This window comes from Antrostomus carolinensis, unplaced genomic scaffold, assembly GCF_000700745.2.
Source record: "Antrostomus carolinensis isolate BGI_N321 unplaced genomic scaffold, ASM70074v2 scaffold1266, whole genome shotgun sequence".
NCBI classification, from domain to species: Eukaryota; Metazoa; Chordata; class Aves; order Caprimulgiformes; family Caprimulgidae; genus Antrostomus; species Antrostomus carolinensis.
The window spans coordinates 45,748-63,153 of NW_010323732.1; the positions used below are offsets into that span (position 1 = coordinate 45,748).

At 47.7% G+C, this 17,406-nt stretch overlaps 2 protein-coding genes across 2 annotated transcripts; one reads left to right on the forward strand and one right to left on the reverse strand.

The window, feature by feature from the left end:
* The first annotated feature begins 3,283 nt into the window (after nt 1-3,283).
* Nucleotides 3,284-10,226, forward strand: LOC104527041 (cis-aconitate decarboxylase). The gene is made up of 7 exons (XM_010170657.1): nt 3,284-3,353; nt 3,957-4,011; nt 7,339-7,526; nt 7,708-7,800; nt 8,094-8,299; nt 9,108-9,327; nt 9,528-10,226. The coding sequence occupies exons 1-7, from the start codon at nt 3,333-3,335 to the stop codon at nt 10,224-10,226; spliced, it is 1,482 nt and encodes a 493-aa protein (XP_010168959.1). The 5' UTR covers nt 3,284-3,332.
* Nucleotides 10,227-16,146: 5,920 nt separating this feature from the next.
* On the reverse strand, nt 16,147-17,195 carry GLOD5 (glyoxalase domain containing 5). Its single transcript, XM_010170659.1, has 3 exons — nt 17,055-17,195; nt 16,505-16,660; nt 16,147-16,299 (listed from the first exon to the last, which is right to left on the reverse strand). The coding sequence occupies exons 1-3, from the start codon at nt 17,193-17,195 to the stop codon at nt 16,147-16,149; spliced, it is 450 nt and encodes a 149-aa protein (XP_010168961.1).
* Nucleotides 17,196-17,406: the final 211 nt, after the last annotated feature.

Below are 17,406 nucleotides of genomic sequence, written 5' to 3' on the forward strand. Positions count from 1 at the left end.
TTTGTGAATATTAATAAGCCTAGATCCTAGTGTCTACTTTTAAACACACATTATCCCTGGGCAGATAGATATATTTTTCAAACACTGATGGCCTCTGGACTCCTTTGTCCCATTAAAAACATGCTGTTTTCCTTCTCTCCATTTATTCTAAAGGCTGAAATTTTCACAAAAATTCAGAATGGAGGATAAATTGACTCCTAACAGCTCTGACCTCATTCAGCAACTTGAATGTGGAAAGGATAAAAACTTGACCTTGGAGGACAATTGGTAAATTCAATTATTAATTGTGTTAAAGGTTAGATCTTTTGATTCAGAAAGAGAGATGCACCAAATCACAGCTCTGCAGTAGGAACACTTCTTTTGATGTCAAGCATCTCTATAAACTACTGACTCGAAGGAAGCCCTAAGAAACGACGTGCCCTCAGGAAGAGCTGAGCAGCTACCTGTGGAGTCCACGATATTGTCTTTTTTTTTTTTTTTTAATGACATTCAGATATAAATAAGTGGTTTGGTTTAAATGGTTATACTTGGAGGAGGGCCACAATATTAAGCTCCTCCAGATGTTTCGCCCTGAAATAGCTCAGACAGTGGCTTTCTAGGCATGCTGCAACAAGCCCCTGTTTTGAGTCGGTCTCTGGAGGAGGATGTGATGGGTTTTCTGGAGGAAGATGGGCTGGCCAGGTGACTGCCTGGCTCACAGGAGTGGTTTTCAATTTGCCAAGGCTCGCTTTGTCCGTGGTTCATGCATACCTGGCTGTGGTAGTGGTTTTAGAGCCTGCAACATGCAGTGTGGTTTTATGAAGGATGTAGAGACACGACTAACAGGGCTGGTTCCCTCTGCTTGCAATGAAATCCTTCATAGGACATCTGAGAAGGGGGAAAAGAAACACCAGAATACGCCGTATTGGGCTATGGAGGTGTAAAGGGAAAGGATGTGAGAAGATTTAGACCAAGATATGGAAAAGGAGGAGGATGAAGGAGCTTCCCTTGGGAAGAGAATGTTTTGGGGTTGGAACCAGCTGCAGATCTACCTACTGCTCACACCTACACAGACTTGTGGTCATTGTCCTAAGACCATTTCAGCCTTTGTGCGTTGCCTTCCCTCTGTATTTCATGCAACATAAGGACACATCAAATAAAGAATCCCCTTCCGTTGTTGTCTCAGAGGCAGCAGCACTAGTAATGCTGTGGGCTGCACCAAGACCTGGAGAAGTGAGGGTCTGCATGGAAATGCTCTGAGGTGTTTTCTGTTCAAAGCACACCCAAGCCTTGTTTGTCTCCAAGATAAAGCCACTCACTGCTGCTGTCACTATCCATTTTGCACAGCCGCTGCCCCTGGCACTTTGTAAGGACCTGTTTCTCTGCATGCACTACGGAAAACTCATAATGTCACACCTCTGCCCCCAGTTCCTACAGCAAGGAGGGATCTGCCACCACGTCTGCAAGCTGGGCATCCTCAGCTGGGACTGGTGCAAAGAAGCTCTTCGGGCAGAGATTATGCAGACAATGCAAGTGTGGAGGCAGAGGAGCAAATGGGAAACACTTTCTACCATGTGGGGGGTTAGCAGCCCTCCATACATATGAGGTATCACCCACCACAGCCACTGTCCAGGAAACCATGAGGTTGGAGATCTCCCCATGGTGAGGAGGCACCTGGAAACCTGGGGTGCTGCCAGGCCTTTCAGAGAGCTGACTCTACCAAAGGGATGGGGCAGCTCGGGTGATCCTTCCCTCGCACAAACCCCTCATGCAGTGAGGGCAAAGGCAAAGCCATCCCATCACCCACCCAACCTCCTCCATCTTCTTTCCTTTTCTTGCTTGCCCCTGACATTATTCAGCCTGGAGTTTGAAGAACTGGCTTGTGAGGTCCTCCCTCCATCCTGGCTCTTCTCCTCTCAGCATGACCTCTGGACCATGCCCACATGGCCAGGGCGCCAGCTGGGCTGCAGCCTCCAGGACACCTTTTCCTTTACTTGCTGCCTTGCCCTCAATAACTCCCTCCACCCCCTCCAGAAAAGGTCATTCCCCTCTGCACCCCCGTTCCATCTTGCTGGGCTTTGCAGGCATCACCATGTGCATCAGCTTTGCATTGACATCTGCTGCCTGTGCTTCTCCCCCTTGACTAATATTAATGGGCAGGTGCTGGTGTGTGGACGTTGTCTCCACAGGAGGCTGGAGTGAGGCTCAACATCCCATGGGACACATATATAAATACCAAAACATTAAATTTTCACACACTTATTCCCCAGTGACATTTTGCGATTAGTTTTCCATCCCACCTTATTAATGATAAGAAATGGTTATATAGCTCTGAACATCTCCCAAGAGAAACACGTTGAGCGAAGGACACGCGACTCTTTTTGGATAAGCAGGCAGCAAGATGAACAGTGCACAGCAGCACAACACAGCTGGATTCACTGTCACAACCCTGACCCTCCTCTGGTGAAAACCAGCACGAAGTTGCCTGAGATGCATTGCTACATTCACAGAGCTCGAGGGTCTACCTAATATTTAGTAGAAAATCGAGGCTGGTTTTAAATGCAAGTTGTATCACACCAAGCTGTTATTCTGTACAAAATAATATGCAGCATGTTAAATGTCCCCAGGTTTCACTGTTGGACAAAGCAAAGAGCCATGGCATTCCCCCAAAATCCAAATATTCATTTAGAAACAAAGGGTCCCAATGTCTTCTGGAAGCTAGAGAGTTACATCTGCACTAACATCTCAATGAATCGGCAACACATTGCAGGCAACACTGAATATTCAGCAGAAGGAGAGCTATGGAAAGATCCAGCCAAAGGACAAAACACTGAATGGATTCAAGAAAAGCATCAAAGAAAAAACACCAATGCCACACTTGTCCCTCTGCAGCTTGGATTACCTGGTTTGGTGACACTTCAGCTCAATGGGAGGATGCTCTTGTCCCTCTCATTTCCTGGTAAGTACCAGTTTTATAGTCCTTCTCTGTAGGAGGAGCCTGGGGCCAGTTGCTTCACACATTGGCACCTGTGGCATTTTGGAGACAGGAATTTCCTTGAACTTTGTCAGTTATTGTCTTAAATCTTTTTATTTATTTCCTGAAACCAAAGGGGTTTCCCTTCTGTTCAGCAAAGCAAAAACACCCCTCCTCATTTATTCCCCCCACCCTCTACAGTCCCCAGAGGCTGATGACATCACACTTGAAATTCAGTTGCAAAAAAACAAAAAGCAAATTGCCTTTCAGAAGCATATATAAACCCCGACACCAAAGCACCTTGCAGACAGACACCTCTCCCATCCCTCGAATAGAGGAGCGCAGAGCTGGAGATCAAGCTGTGGTACCAGCCACCAGCATGGTCTACTTCACCTTCCAGGTAACTACTATTTCGTGTACAAATCCTATCCCTCTCTGATCTTTCCTATTTCATTTTAAGGAGGTAATGTTGTCTTCTAGGCGGTTCCTCAACCCCTCAAAATCATCGTGACATTAAATGGGAACTTGCCCCCATACTAACAAACCCAGATGGTTTTCACAGACACTTTATTCACCGTTACTAACCTGTTCCTTCCATGTCTGCTCCTTTTATGTGTCCCAAACGTGTTTTGGACAGTGCCATGGCAGGGAGGTTGTTGTTGTTGTTGGGATATGCTGTGTGGTTTTTTTTTCTCCTTGTGTCCACCCTGAGCTGGTCCTGCTCACAGCCATAAGAGGATTTCATGGTAGGTCTGAAAAGGCTGTGCTCCCCCTTCTACTGTACCGCTTTATTTCCCTGGCTATTCTTGGCAACCCTGGCTGGACTGAGCTTTGGAAAATATTTTCATTTTTTTTCCTCCTTTAAATATGTATTTAGCTTTATCCGCTTGTTTGATCTGTGAGTGTCCTACAATGCCATGCTAGAAGCACAACCAGTAAAAACGGCTCTGAAAAAGTTCAAGCCGCTGAGGTAACAAACGCTCTTTCTCTGTCTTTACTCTAGAAATCCCAGAAGTTCTTGGCAAGCTCCCGGCAAGTTCACAAAACTGCTGCTCACGGTTTGTATCTCTCTGCAGAACAGCATTCCTTATCCTTTTTTTTTTTAAAAAAAAGAGCATCCCAAAATAATCATGTCATTAGTTCTTCTTTTTGGTTAAAGAAGTGCTGGGCTAAGCATACGGAGATAAACCCCTCGAATTCTTGGAAGACAAAGCGTGCTTGGGGGGGGTCTTGTGGTGATTATTGACTTCGGTTGCTAAAAAGGAGAGAGAAAAGTAACAAATGGTAAAAAAAAATGTTGATTGCTAGTCCTGAGCTAAACCAGAAACTTGATTTAGAGCCAGACTTCCCAATTCTTACTCTTTGACCATGCATGTAGGATATTTAAATAGTAGCTGCCATCGGATTGCTCAGATCCTTAACTGCTCCGTCTGTCATTCCTCCTTTATTCCACCTGATCTCGCTGTTAGCATTGCTTGAAGAGATTCACCGATCGTTCTCCGTGTCTCACAGCCACTCTGCTGTCTTCTCCAGCACTGCCTGTCTACAGCTTCTCTGCTCCAAATTAAGCGGAACTTTGCTGTGTAGCCATTCGGTCCGTTATAAATTTGTCTATTAACTTATTTTTAAATGCATTATTAATATAATAAATGCAATTCATGCTGCCTAATGAATAGTTGAGAATAAGAGAAATAATAATAATCCACACAGATCTATTTAGTCTTGTACAGAGCATTTTTATTATTATTATTATGATTAAGTTCTGCAGTGCAGCTGCCACACTAGGACACAAACAGTGGAGTCATGAAATGTTTTTAACTGAAGGGTTAAAAAAACCACGTCTGCTTATTGAAGTGACAAAGAGTAGTTGATGACGGGAAGGAAGCAATCCAGATTTTATTTGGTGCAGTGTGATTTGAGCAGATTTTCCTTCACCCTCTCCAATCTAGTCTGACATCACGGTTTCCTTCTCCTGGAGGGCGTTGGTGGGATACTGAAGATGCTCTTAGAGGACACAGAAATTTTTTTGTTAGCAGAAGGTTTCCAAACTGCTGAGTGTTACAGATTCCTATAGCAATCTATCTCATCCAGCCGCTGCAAGGGGGGATTTCATTTCAGTGAGTCACAGCGATGATGACATTCTCAGCTGTGTTTACAAGTGGCTTTTGGACTCCTAGGCTCTAGGTGAGTCCAAACATATTTGCAAGCAAACTGTGAATCAGCAGGCCTGACATTTAGGGATGAATACAAGTTAGTGAAATTAGGGAACGGTCCATTTTTTTTTTTAATTGGGATATTTTCTGTTTAAAAAATAAAGTGTCATATGTACCTGCTGATCTCAACGAGGTTTCCTGTAAGATGTTGAAGCAAAGTATTTTTACTTTCTTGCTTCACTCATCTTGACTTTTTCATGCCATTTGGACATTAATACCATCTTTTATCTGTGTGCATAGAATCATAGAATCATAGAATAGATTGGGTTGGAAAAGACCTCCAAGATCATCAAGTCCAACCCCTGATCCAACTCCAATTACTATATCATGGCACTGAGGGCCACGTCCAATCTCTTTTTAAAAACCTCCAGGGATGGTGAATCCACCACCTCTCTGGGCAGGCCATTCCAGTGCCTGATTACCCTCTCTGTAAAGAATTTCTTCCTAACATCTAACCTAAACCTCCCCTGGCAGAGCTTGAGCCCATGCCCCCTTGTCCTATTGTTGGTTGCCTGGGAGAAGAGACCAACCCCCACCTGGCTATAACCTCCCTTCAGGTAGTTGAAGAGAGTGATGAGGTCACCTCTAAGCCTTCTCTTCTCCAGACTAAACAACCCCAGCTCCCTCAGCCTCTCCTCATAGGACTTGTGCTCAAGTCCCTTCACCAGCCTCGTTGCTCTTCTCTGGACCCGCTCCAGCATGTGTGTGGGTACCCCCTACATACGTATAGAGGTGTGTGTATATATATATTTTTTTTTTTTTAATATATACATATGCAAATATATATATACACACATATATACATATGCAAATCCATATCTATATATATATATGGATTTGCAATCATGCAAATGTTAGCTATACTGAATTTTAACATTTTCCTACTCTCACATGCACTCTCAAAATTATATTATAAATTATAATGGTCATAACAGTTAGAATTCTATGAATTATGCTTCCATCAAAATAAAGCAATTTGGCTCTGACATTAAAAAGTACAATGGTCCCAAACTGGATATTTTCCACAGAATTTTAACACCTCCAAAGATTTGGAAATGATGGTTTGCAAATCCAAAAGTGCCAGGAGTTTGTGCTGTCTGCCCAGGACCCTTACAGCTCATAAACACAGGCACTAATTTTGCCTTGGGGAGCTCGATGTGCTGCTTCTTGTCTATCAGTAAAGGTGTTTTTGGAGACAGGAAGAACTTTCCTTCAGCCATCAAGCTCAGGAGATCTTCTGGTTTAATCTGAAGCATCTGCTGAATCCTCTGATAAGCTGAGCTCAACTATGAAAGGATCCATAAAGGACTTTTTTTTCAGCGTTAACATCCTTTTGAGTACATAGGGCTTAGGAGCTTTGCTGGCTGAGTCAAGATAGCTCAGTTCCTTGTAGAACCAAAGGTCTAGATAAATCCAGGCTTTAGGGGTAGTCCTGCTTGCCAAGAAATAATGGAAGTTTTGGTTTTATGTGGTCCACTCCCAACAGGGCACCACTGGTAATGTAGCAGGACACCTGCTCTGCCTGTTCTCCAGATAAAGGGATGTCATTTGTATTGACCCCTCAAAAGATGGTTCCTTGAAACCCAGGGTGGGGAGATGTGTCTGAGCCCTGGAACTGCTTCTCTTGAACCTTCTTGAAGCCCCCACAAGAAGTGCACAGAGTAGTCCTCACAGCAGATGAAGGTAGTAGGAGATAGGATGTGCTGTAGACCATTGAAGACCCATGGAGAGGGACAGTATTCACACCAGCCTATTTGCCTTGGGCTCCTGGGGCTGCTGATGAGGGAGAAATGGCACCTTCTCTCAAAGAAGATGTCAGCCCTCTCTCCAGGATCATCTCTCCACTGTCTGTAGAGGGAGTCTGGAGCAATGATGCTCCTCTCCTAGACTCCACCAAGTGCCTGGAGCCACAGGAGGTGACTCTGGGCCCAAATGGCATTCTCGGGGAGAGGCTCTGAGCCTGGGACATTACAGGAAACTGTACATCACCTCCCAGATGTGTAGGGCTGTGTGCAGCCCTGTCACCCTAAGGACATGCTGGGCAGATCCTGCACTCTCCAGCTGCCTTTGCCCTTCAATAAATTCAGTGAGACCAGAGAGAGAAGACCTGTGAGCTCTCAGAACATGTCCCACATGTGTCTTTACCCCCTCCCCTCTCTCTTGCTGCTGCAGTGGTGGCCAGGAGTGCTCCAGAGGAGACCGTGACCAGCAGCTTTGCCTCCTTCATCCACGCAGTTCGACCCGAGCACTTGTCCAAGACTGTTCGTCACAGAAGCAAGAGGATGATCCTCGACAGCATTGGGGTTGGCCTCGTGGGCAGCACGACGCACGTGTTTGATATCGCTCTGCAGTACTGCCGGGTAGGAGCAGCCCCATATTACCACGTAGTTATGTGGTCTCCACCCTGTCATCACCACCACAACCATGGCCTTGTTTCATGGCTGATGTAGGACTTTTGCCTTGCAGTAAAAAGGGTGTTCTGGCATCCTGCAATCACTGCTCCACTCAAGGTCCTCACCTGAATTTCCCTCCCTTCCACAGGAGCTGTACTCTTCAGTTGCCGTGAGCTCTGTCTATGGCAAGCCAGGAGTAAAGCTGTCCCCGACACTGGCCGCATTCACCAACGGAGTTGCGGTAAGGCAGGATCTACCAGGAGAACTTCTGCTTTGTGGTGCCTTCAAAGACACTAGTTAGTATTACAGGAAGCAAACTGGTGTCTGGGAGGGGTAATGGGGGACAAGAAGTCATGGGCTCCTCTGCAGTCTTGCACTCTGCTTTTAGATGGACCAAACAGCCATCATGGGGATCACTAGGTGACTGGGTGGAGGTTGTTACAGATGTAGCCTCAGCAATATCAGCTAAGACCCCCAGCTTCTCCAGCTTCCAGCCCCAACACCAGCATGTCCTTATCTCCATTTCTCTGGCAGACTCACTCCATGGACTTTGATGATACCTGGCACCCTGCTACTCACCCGTCAGGGGCTGTTCTGCCAGCTCTTCTGGCAGCTTCCCAGATGCTACCTCCAAGCACCAAACCCAACGGCATGGATTTCCTGCTGGCATTTAATGTGGGCCTGGAAGTGCAAGGAAGGCTCATGCATTTCTCCACTGAGGCTCATGACATTCCAAAGAGGTAAACCTCCTGTCCTTCACTGAGTAGGAAGAGGGTTGGTAAGCCTGTTAACAGGCCTACTCAGGGTTTCAAAATGTTAATTTAAGTCCAGCTGAACTCAGGGTCATGGTAAAGCCTGGTTGAGAACCAAAAGCCAGATCTGCCAGAGCTGATCACAGAATCGCTTTGGTTGGAAAAGACCTTTAAGATCATCAAGTCTAACCCTAAACCCAACACTGCCAAGACACCACATATTCATTTGGTGACCTCTAGTGATCTTGCCTCAAAAATAACCATCAAGAGGACTACCACTGAGTCTGCAGTGTTGTCACCTAAACTAACCAGGACAAGAGCTCAGGATGGGCAGTGGCCCACAGCCAAGCAGACAGCTTCATTGTGGACACAGTCCCTGGCACAATTTCTGCCCGTGCCAACTGCCATTCACCAGGTAGTGCCCTGGTGTTGTCCAATGGGCAGCATTGACCAGGAACTGTTACCCCTGGGCATGTTGGATGAGGCCACCTTATTTGTCTGGGGGGAGAATGTTTTGCTGTATGGACACAGGTCATGCCACCTACTCATAGGGAACATCAAAAGCTGCTTTCTGGAGCTGTTGATCTCACTCTCTTGTCTCCAATGAAGTTTCAAGTTTTTAGCTGGCTAAATTTTGTATTAGGTGAATACCATCCACACAAGAGCCATGAGAGATTTCCACTGGGTGACTTGGCAGTTCATTTCCAGTCCCATCAGTGGGTCTGGTAGGTGAGGTGCTTGGGTGCTTCTTGTCCCAAACAGGTGGAGATGCTCATATCTACAATTTCTCCTCCAGGTTCCACCCTCCCTCAGTGGTTGGTACCATGGGCAGTGCTGCAGCCACTGCAAAGCTGTTGTCTCTCAGCACTGCCCAGTGCGCGCATGCTTTGGGCATCGCCGCCTCGCTCGCAGGGGCACCCATGGCAAACGCTGCCACCCAAGCCAAGCCATTGCACATCGGAAACGCTACCCGCCTGGGCTTCGAAGCAGCACTGCTGGCTGCCCGAGGGATGGAGGCTAACCCCTTGATTCTGGATGACATCCCTGGCTGCTCTGGATTCAGTGCTTTCTACAGTGTCTATCAACCCAAACCACTGTCCACACCAAGTGACCATCATGAGTTCCTCTTGGAGAAACAGGAGCCAAGCCATTGCACATCGGAAACGCTACCCGCCTGGGCTTCGAAGCAGCACTGCTGGCTGCCCGAGGGATGGAGGCTAACCCCTTGATTCTGGATGACATCCCTGGCTGCTCTGGATTCAGTGCTTTCTACAGTGTCTATCAACCCAAACCACTGTCCACACCAAGTGACCATCATGAGTTCCTCTTGGAGAAACAGGATATTGCTTTCAAGCGATTCCCAGCCCACCTGGGGATGCACTGGGTGGTGGATGCTGCCTTGTCTGTCCGGAACCTCTTCATCAACTACGCAGGGTCCTTCTCTCCCTCTTTGATCCGCACCATCGTGCTGAAGATCCCAGTGTCCAAGTACATCAATAGACCTTTCCCCAGCTCTGAACACCAGGCTAGACACTCCTTCCAATTCAATGCCTGTACTGCCTTGTTGGATGGTGAAGTGGGCTTCAGCTCCTTCACAGAGAGCAACATCCACCGGCAGGAGCTGAGGGAGCTGCTGGACAAAGTGGTGGTGGAGCACCCTGAAGATAATGTCGCCAACTTTGACAAGATGTATGGAGAGGTGGCACTGCTCCTGCACAGCGGGGATGTCCTGACAGGCAAATGTGACACTTTCTATGGGCACTGGAGGAAGCCTCTAAGCAAAGAATCGCTCCTGAAGAAGTTTCGATCCAACGCCTCTCATGTGCTTTCAGAAGAAAAAATAGAAACCATCATCACTATGGTGGACAACCTGGAGAATCTGTCAGATAGTTCCCAGCTGGCCTGCAGCCTGTGAGGGAACAGCAAGTGGATTTTTGACAAGGGACTTGTCCCAGTGAAACTGATTCCTTTCTTCATTGGTGCTTTACTATTGATTTCCAATGAGAGGAAATTTCCCACCCCTTGATGTCAAAGTAGGAGCTTTCATATCAAAGGAGCCCATGAGGCAGAAGGTGTGTCTGTGTCAGTAATTAGTACACAGAGTAAATTTCAACTCATGGTTGATGCTGTCTGAGTTAGCTGCAAGGCCATCTTAAATAAAAAAAAAAATCCCATGAAAATCTGTGAGGATCCTGGGGTCACATCTGGAAGCCGGTTCCCCAGAAGGAACTCTGTTTAGATATTTTTTAAAGCTGCATTCAAAGTTGTTTGTTTTTTTTTTTCTGTGCTGAATGCCTAACTGCTGAGTCTGGGAAGAAGAGGAAGTTCAGCTGCAAACTGTGTGCTTTTCTTAGTGCTCTTCTGGGCACTTTTCAGATCATGGGTAGTTAGTCATGCTGGCCAGATGAAAAATCTATCAGGTACTGTAAACAACCCGTCCTGCTAAACTCTCAGGCAGAGAGGGACTTTTTTTCTTTTCCAGTAAAAGCCTCCCATTTCTCCAACACTTGGGAAGCGTTGGTCACTTCTCTGTGTCCAAGGGATGGGTCATCTCTGTGTCTTTGTGACAGTTTAACTCGGCTGGCAACCAAACACCACACAACTGCTCACGCTCCTCCCCTTCCCCCCCTGCACCCAGGGAATAGGGGAGATAGTTGGAGGGGGAAAGGTCAGGACACCCATAGGTTGAGATAACAATTTAATAATTAGACTGAACCCAAAACACAGCTATTCCAGCTACTGAGAAGAAAATTAACTCTATCCTAGCAAAATCAGGTCAGTCCTTTCTAAATGAGAAGTGATTTGTTGGTGAGGAACCCCACATCAATCCTACACCTCTATCATTTGTCTCCTGTGAGGTGATCCCTGCCAATCCTAGGGCTGTGCCCCATCATCCCTCCTGGCTTTGTGCAGGTCACCCAGGCACCTATGCAGAGCTGGCTCACCAGAGGTGGTCTCCATAGCTCGTGCAGAGATGGGCATCTTGGGATGGTGACTTGGGCACATAAACACTCTGACTCACATTGGGAAATTCCTGTTTCTCTCCCCTGAGAGGAGGGAAAACTCACTGAGGCTCAGCTCTTGACTCATCTTTCCAGCTGGGATGCTATCGGTACCTGTGCTCCTGAGCAGCCATTCACTGAGAGGCTTCCTGACCCTGCGTCCTTTCCAAACAGTGAGGTGGAGAGTGTTGCAATATCCCTCTGTACATTAAACTGGGATTGCTGATCCAAAGGACTTCTTTCCAATACCATCACAGTATAGCTACAGATCCTGCTGCAGAAGTGAAGGTTGCCTTCTGCAAGGGGGATGGAGATGGGACTAGACAGGCAAGAAGGAATGTGGTCCGGTTCCTTTTGAGCTTGCTGGTAGTGGTCTATGCAGAGAACTTCCCAGGCAAAGCAAAACTGCTTGCCCACCTGTTAATCCACTCGTTCATATTGCCCAGTATATTCACACTGAATCTCTCTGAATAAAGAACTGAAGTAAATTCATTTTCTGCATAAAGATTTAATGCTACACTATGTAGACCATCAGAATTTCAGTTTTAATCTGAACGTATGCAATACAGAGGCTTTCCAACAGCTGGGGAACCCAGCAGAGGCTAGGACAGGGCTAGCTAGAAGGCTGTGGCCAGTGACTTCTCCAGCATCATATATTTACACTGCAGGCTGTTTTTCCTGGTGGGAACAATAAGTATTAGCCAGCAAAGCCTGGTTGTGGTTGAACGTGATCTCTCAACAAAGAGAAATTACCTAGTGTTTCTTCATTAAGCAACAGGTTTCAAATACTTGCTAAGTTTCCATGACAAGCTTCTAGTTTCCCTTGGTTCGAGTCAGGTGTGAGATCACCAGAAACATCATTCCATGTTTCACAGTCCAATGAACTGGAAACCCACAGAGCCAGCTCCTTCCAAGGCAGCCATTAACTCAACATTTGTCGAGGGAATCGGTGTGTGTGACAGAACCAAGATAGGCTTCAGTAGAGGGAACAATGCATCTCAGTGGATTATCAGTGGTTTCATTGTCCTAACATTTGTTCCAGTGTTCCCATTTCCATGCTATCAGCACCATGCTGCAGTGAAGCTGAGCAGGAGAGGAGGGAACTGGCACCTTTTACCTGTTGGTGCTGGAGCAGAAAAAAAAAAAGCTTTTCAGTTGGGTTTCAGGCTACACTTTGTCCCTGAGACCCAGAAACCCTTCTCAACCTCATCCATGTCCTGGCTGGCCCGTCAGATGCGATCCTGACACCTTTTAGCAGATGATGTGTAAAATCAAAGGCACAGGAAGGCTGGTAGGATCCAACTCTCCTTTTATTTGGCTCCTTATCAGTTGAAGGGGCCAAATAATATCTCTCTTTTCCAGAGAATCCAGGAGCTAAAGGTATACCTGAGTTGTTTTTCATTCATGGTATTTCCTCTAAAAGCCTAGGACCCTGAAAACACCTCCAGTATCCCAGCCCAGGAAAGTGTCTCACTCACTCACTATTTCCAGTTTCAAACAGCAAATGTTTCATATCCTTAACTAATCAGGAGGCCCAACCCCCTGGCAGGGGAAGTGAGGCCTTAAAAGAGCCAAGAAAAAAAATGGCCTGTGAAAATTATAGACCAGCTTGTGTGACACTGAGGGTATTCAACAACTAATATGGTGCCACCAAAGTTCCTAACTTCTACTCTCAGGCTGAATAAGAAAAGAGCCATTGTCCTCCTTTCTGCCACTGTTCCAAGATAAATGACACTTAAAATTAAGAAAAAGGAAAGATTTTTCCACAAACATATTTACGGTAGCAAGCTCAGTGAAAGGACACTGGCAGTGCAGAGCCAGGCAGGGTCCGTGTTTGTAATCAATCAATAACTACAGCCCCACGCCAGAAATTCACAGGGCTCTGCTGGCAAGAGCAATTGGCCAGGGAGAAGCTCTGAGAGCAGGGCAGAGCTGAGGCAGGGCTGGCTGGAGCAGGATCAGAGAATCATGGAATCATAGAGTCATTTGAGTTGGAAGGGAGCTTTCAAGGTCACCCAGTCCATCCCCCTGCAGTAAGCAGGGACATCTTCAACCAGACCAGGTTGCTCAGAGCCCCGTCCAACCTGACCTTGAACGTTTCCAGGGATGGGGCATCTACCACCTCTCTGGGCAACCTGGGCCAGGGTCTCACCACCCTCAATGTAAAAAATTTCTTTCTTGTATCCAGTCTAAATCTCCCCTCTTCTAGTTTAAAACCATCATCCCTTGTCCTATCACTACAGGCCCTGCTAGAAAGTCCAACCCCATCTTCCTACAGGCCCCCTTCAAGTACTGAAAGCCTGCAGTGAGGTCTCGCTGGAGCCTTCTCTTCTCCAGGCTGAACAGCCCCAACTCTCTCAGCCTGTCCTCACAGCAGAGCTGCTCCAGCCCTCGGATCATCCTCGTGGCCTCCTCTGGGCCTGCTCCAACAGGTCCATGTCTTTTTTTTGGGGCCCTCATTATAGGAAAGATGTTGAGGTGCTGGAGCATGTCCAGAGAAGGAAACGGAGCTGGGGAAGGGTCTGGAGCACAAGTGTGCTGAGTTCCCTTGTGGCTGAGGGAACTGGGGGTGTTGAGCCTGGAGAAAAGGAGGCTGAGGGGAGACCTTCTGGCTCTGTCCAAGTCCCTTGGAGGAGGGTGGAGCGAGGTGGGGGTTGGTCTCTTCTCCCAGGTAACAAGTGATAGAACAAGAGGAAATGGCCTCACATTGCACCAGGGGAGGTTTAGATTGGATCTGAGGAAAAAAATTCTTCACTGAAAGTGTAGACAAGCATTGGAACAGGCTGTCCAGGGAGGTGGTGGAGTCCCCATTGCTGGAGAGATTTAAAAGGCAGGTAGATGTGGTGCTTAGGGACATGGGTTAATGGTGAACTTGTCACTGTTAGGTTCACAGTTGGACTCAATGATCTTAAAGGTCTTTTCCAACCAAAACGATTCTATGATTCTACTGATGAGGATGTCACCATCAGCCCTCTCCCGTGGGCAGGACCCACCCATGGAGTCCCCTGGGCAGGGCTGGAGACCAGCACGGGCCCTCAGAACCCTGGAGAGCACCTGTGGGTTGGGACCATGGGGACTCTGCTCCCCGGGGGTCCCCTCCCGGGGTTCCATTCACAAGATGAAGGTTCTGAGGTTCCTGTGGCTTTCTCCCATGGCAGCTCTTGTCTTTAGTTCCCACAAATGGTTCAACTCCAGCTGAGAGCAGCTTTCATCTCTACAGCCACCACCAGCACAAGATTTGGATCATGTAAGTTTAAAATAGAGCTTTGCATTTTTTCACAACATGGAAAATTTTGGATTTCCCGTGAAATGTTAGCAGGGGAAAATAGCACAGATCATGGATTATTTCATTTTTAGAGAGGATTTTGACTGTAGAGGTCAGAAGAGTCCTCTCTGCCTTCCAGCACAGTTTCCGTGACGATAACATTGCTACCGCAGTGTGGCCAGCTCAGGAACTGCTCACCCTGAAAAACCCCAAGTGCTTCTTTGCTGTTTTATGCTTTTTAAATAATTGAAGAACTGCTTTTGAAATAATTAAAGAAAGATGAAAACTTAGGAGAGTCCCACAAGTGATCGAGTGCCATCAGCCAGAGTCACAGTGGACTCTGGCTGATGCTGTGGTAGAGCCAGCTCTGCTGACACATCTCACAGGGGTCAGCCCTGCCTCCCTCCATGCCATTCAGGCAGCTCCATACCAGAGCTCCTGGAGCAACTCTGGATGCCTCTTCTGGACAGAGGAAGGCAAGAGTGTTGGCCTTCCTCTTCCCAGTCTAGAGGCTCTCCCAGCCTCTGGACATGTTGCCATTGAGGGGTCAAGTTTTGCAAGCAGGCTGCTGTTCCAAAAATGAATGACTGAGACAAAGACTCCCCAGGAATGTGTCATGCATGGAGCTGGAAAGGAGGAGCAAATCTGTCCCAGCTGCAGTACAACGTTGTGTCCTTCCCTTGGCGGGTGGGATGTGCAGGCCAGACACACGCCGCTGGGGCAGGAGCCAGAGCAAAGCCCTGTTGCTGCCTTACTGGGCTTCAACAGTCACAGCTGGATTTCACAGAATCCCAGAATTGCCTCAATTGGAAAAAACCTTTAGGCTCATCGAGTCCAACCACGAACCCAACACTGACCAGTCCCCTATGACTAACCCATGTCCCTCAGCACTATGTCTACACCACTCTTCAATCCCTCCAGGGATGGGGACTCCACCACTGCCCTGGGCAACCCCTTCCAATGCCTCAGAACCCTTTCAGCAAAGAAATTCTTCCTCACATCCCATCTCAACTGCCCTGGCCACAACTGGAGCCCATTTCCTCTTGTCCTGTCCCTTGCTCCTTGGTCAAATAGATCTATTTAAACCACTGGCTTGGTGTGAGTGTGACCAGTGCCAGCCAGCCTGAGTCAAGCCAAGCAGGCAGACAGAGAGGAAAGCAGACAGAAATTTTCAGGTATGGAAAAGTGATTACGAAGAGGAGAGGAATGACAGGTCCTTTGTGTTCATGGTGGACAGCGAGGGGCCTCAACTGCAGCAAAATGGGTGCCAAACATTAGGAAAAATGTCCCAACTAGAGTAGTGCAGCAGAAGCAGCAGGATAGATCTTCCAGGAAGGCCATGAAATCTCCATTGATGGTGATTTATAACAGTAGGATTCACACCCAGGGGTGAGCGCTGAGCAGGCTGCCTTGGGAAAGCTCTCAAGGTTCACACAGCCTTATCTTTATGACTGGGATTTGAGACTTGTCCTAGGTTTGCAAAAGAAAAACTTGAACCTGTAAACTGGCCATCAAAAGCCTGGGCTCTGCATGTTCTCTCCTGCTGGGACACAGAGCATAGGTCGTGGTTAGGGTTCTCCTCTGTTGACTACAGTCACGTCTGTGCTGTATCTGGAAACCTCGATCAGGTTCTCATCAGGGTCTCGGAAGTAGATGGAAGTTATTGGACCCACAGCACCAGTTCTGGGCACGGGACCTTCTTCAATGATCACCCCACAGGCCTGGGAAGACACATAGGGCGGGGTTTTAATGTTTAAGGCAGCCGTGGCAGGGCATTGTGCATTCTTCCCCCGCAGCTTTGAAAACATGAGCTGTTGGATGAGACAGTTCTGATGTTCCCCAAGACGCAGACCCTGAATTGTCATTTTGGAGGCTCTGTTCCTCCCAGGGTCACACTGTCCTGTACACACTCTACACCTTCCTCACCTTCAGATGATCCAGCAGCTGGTCCAGGGGCACTTGTGTGATAAGGCAGATATCTGCAGAGCCAGGGACTGGGCACCGAGCCTTGGGTTCAAACTCCTTCCCAGCCTCATGTAAGTTTAACTTCTGGTTGCCAAAACGTAAAGCTTTGCGATTTCCCTGCCCCCAGAGAAAAGAATCAAAGTGCAATGAGACTTAGTGGGGTGGAAACCTTCAGCATTTACTCACCTGTGTAGTGCTAAAAGTCCAGGGGACCTGGCTGCAGTCCTGCTAACTCTAGGCCCTTGGTGGGGCAACCCAAGACAAGAACTGGCCACTACAAGGCTCCCGTGACATCCCTGGAGATGTGGAGTGACCCATGGACTTCCCTCTGACTCAGCTTCACTCTGCTGAAACTCAGAGCTTGATGGCCTGCAGCTTGTGCTGATCCTATCATCCCCACCCCAAGGAGGTGCCCCAGAGACCTTATCAGAGATCCACAAGGACTAACCACTGGCCTAGAACTGCAGCTCCAGGTCTCCTAGACCCGAGATGAGCCTGTCCCCCATGCTACCTTGAAAGTCACAACCTCCATGCCCAGGACTTTGGAATAAAAGGCCACAGTGTCCTCAATGCTCTTCACAGTCAACACAAGGTGGTCCAGGTGCTGGATGAAACACGGGGGTGGATTCATAGACTCCTCCCTCCAGGACATCTCAGGGCTGGGAACTAGCATGAAAAACCACAGAAGATGAAGGTTAGGAGTGTTGCTCAGGGAAATGTTCCAGGCAGCTGTGAACTGAACTGGGAATGGAGATCAAACAGGTTTTCTTTTGGCCTGCAGGTGGCACAAGGACAGAAATAATAAATTCTCCTCCCTGGAAGGACCTCAGACCCCCACTTTGCTCTGGTGGGACCTGAGCATG

Coding starts and splice junctions, on each gene's coding strand:
- GLOD5 (XM_010170659.1), bottom strand. CDS start 17,195: ATGTCCTGGAGGGAGGAGTCTATGAATCCACCCCCGTGTTTCATCCAG. Junction 16,661..17,054: donor TGGAGGTTGTGACTTTCAAG/GTAGCATGGGGG, acceptor CTCTGGGGGCAG/GGAAATCGCAAAGCTTTACG. Junction 16,300..16,504: donor AGCTGCTGGATCATCTGAAG/GTGAGGAAGGTG, acceptor GTGTCTTCCCAG/GCCTGTGGGGTGATCATTGA.
- LOC104527041 (XM_010170657.1), top strand. CDS start 3,333: ATGGTCTACTTCACCTTCCAG. Junction 7,801..8,093: donor CATTCACCAACGGAGTTGCG/GTAAGGCAGGAT, acceptor TTTCTCTGGCAG/ACTCACTCCATGGACTTTGA. Junction 8,300..9,107: donor GCTCATGACATTCCAAAGAG/GTAAACCTCCTG, acceptor TTTCTCCTCCAG/GTTCCACCCTCCCTCAGTGG.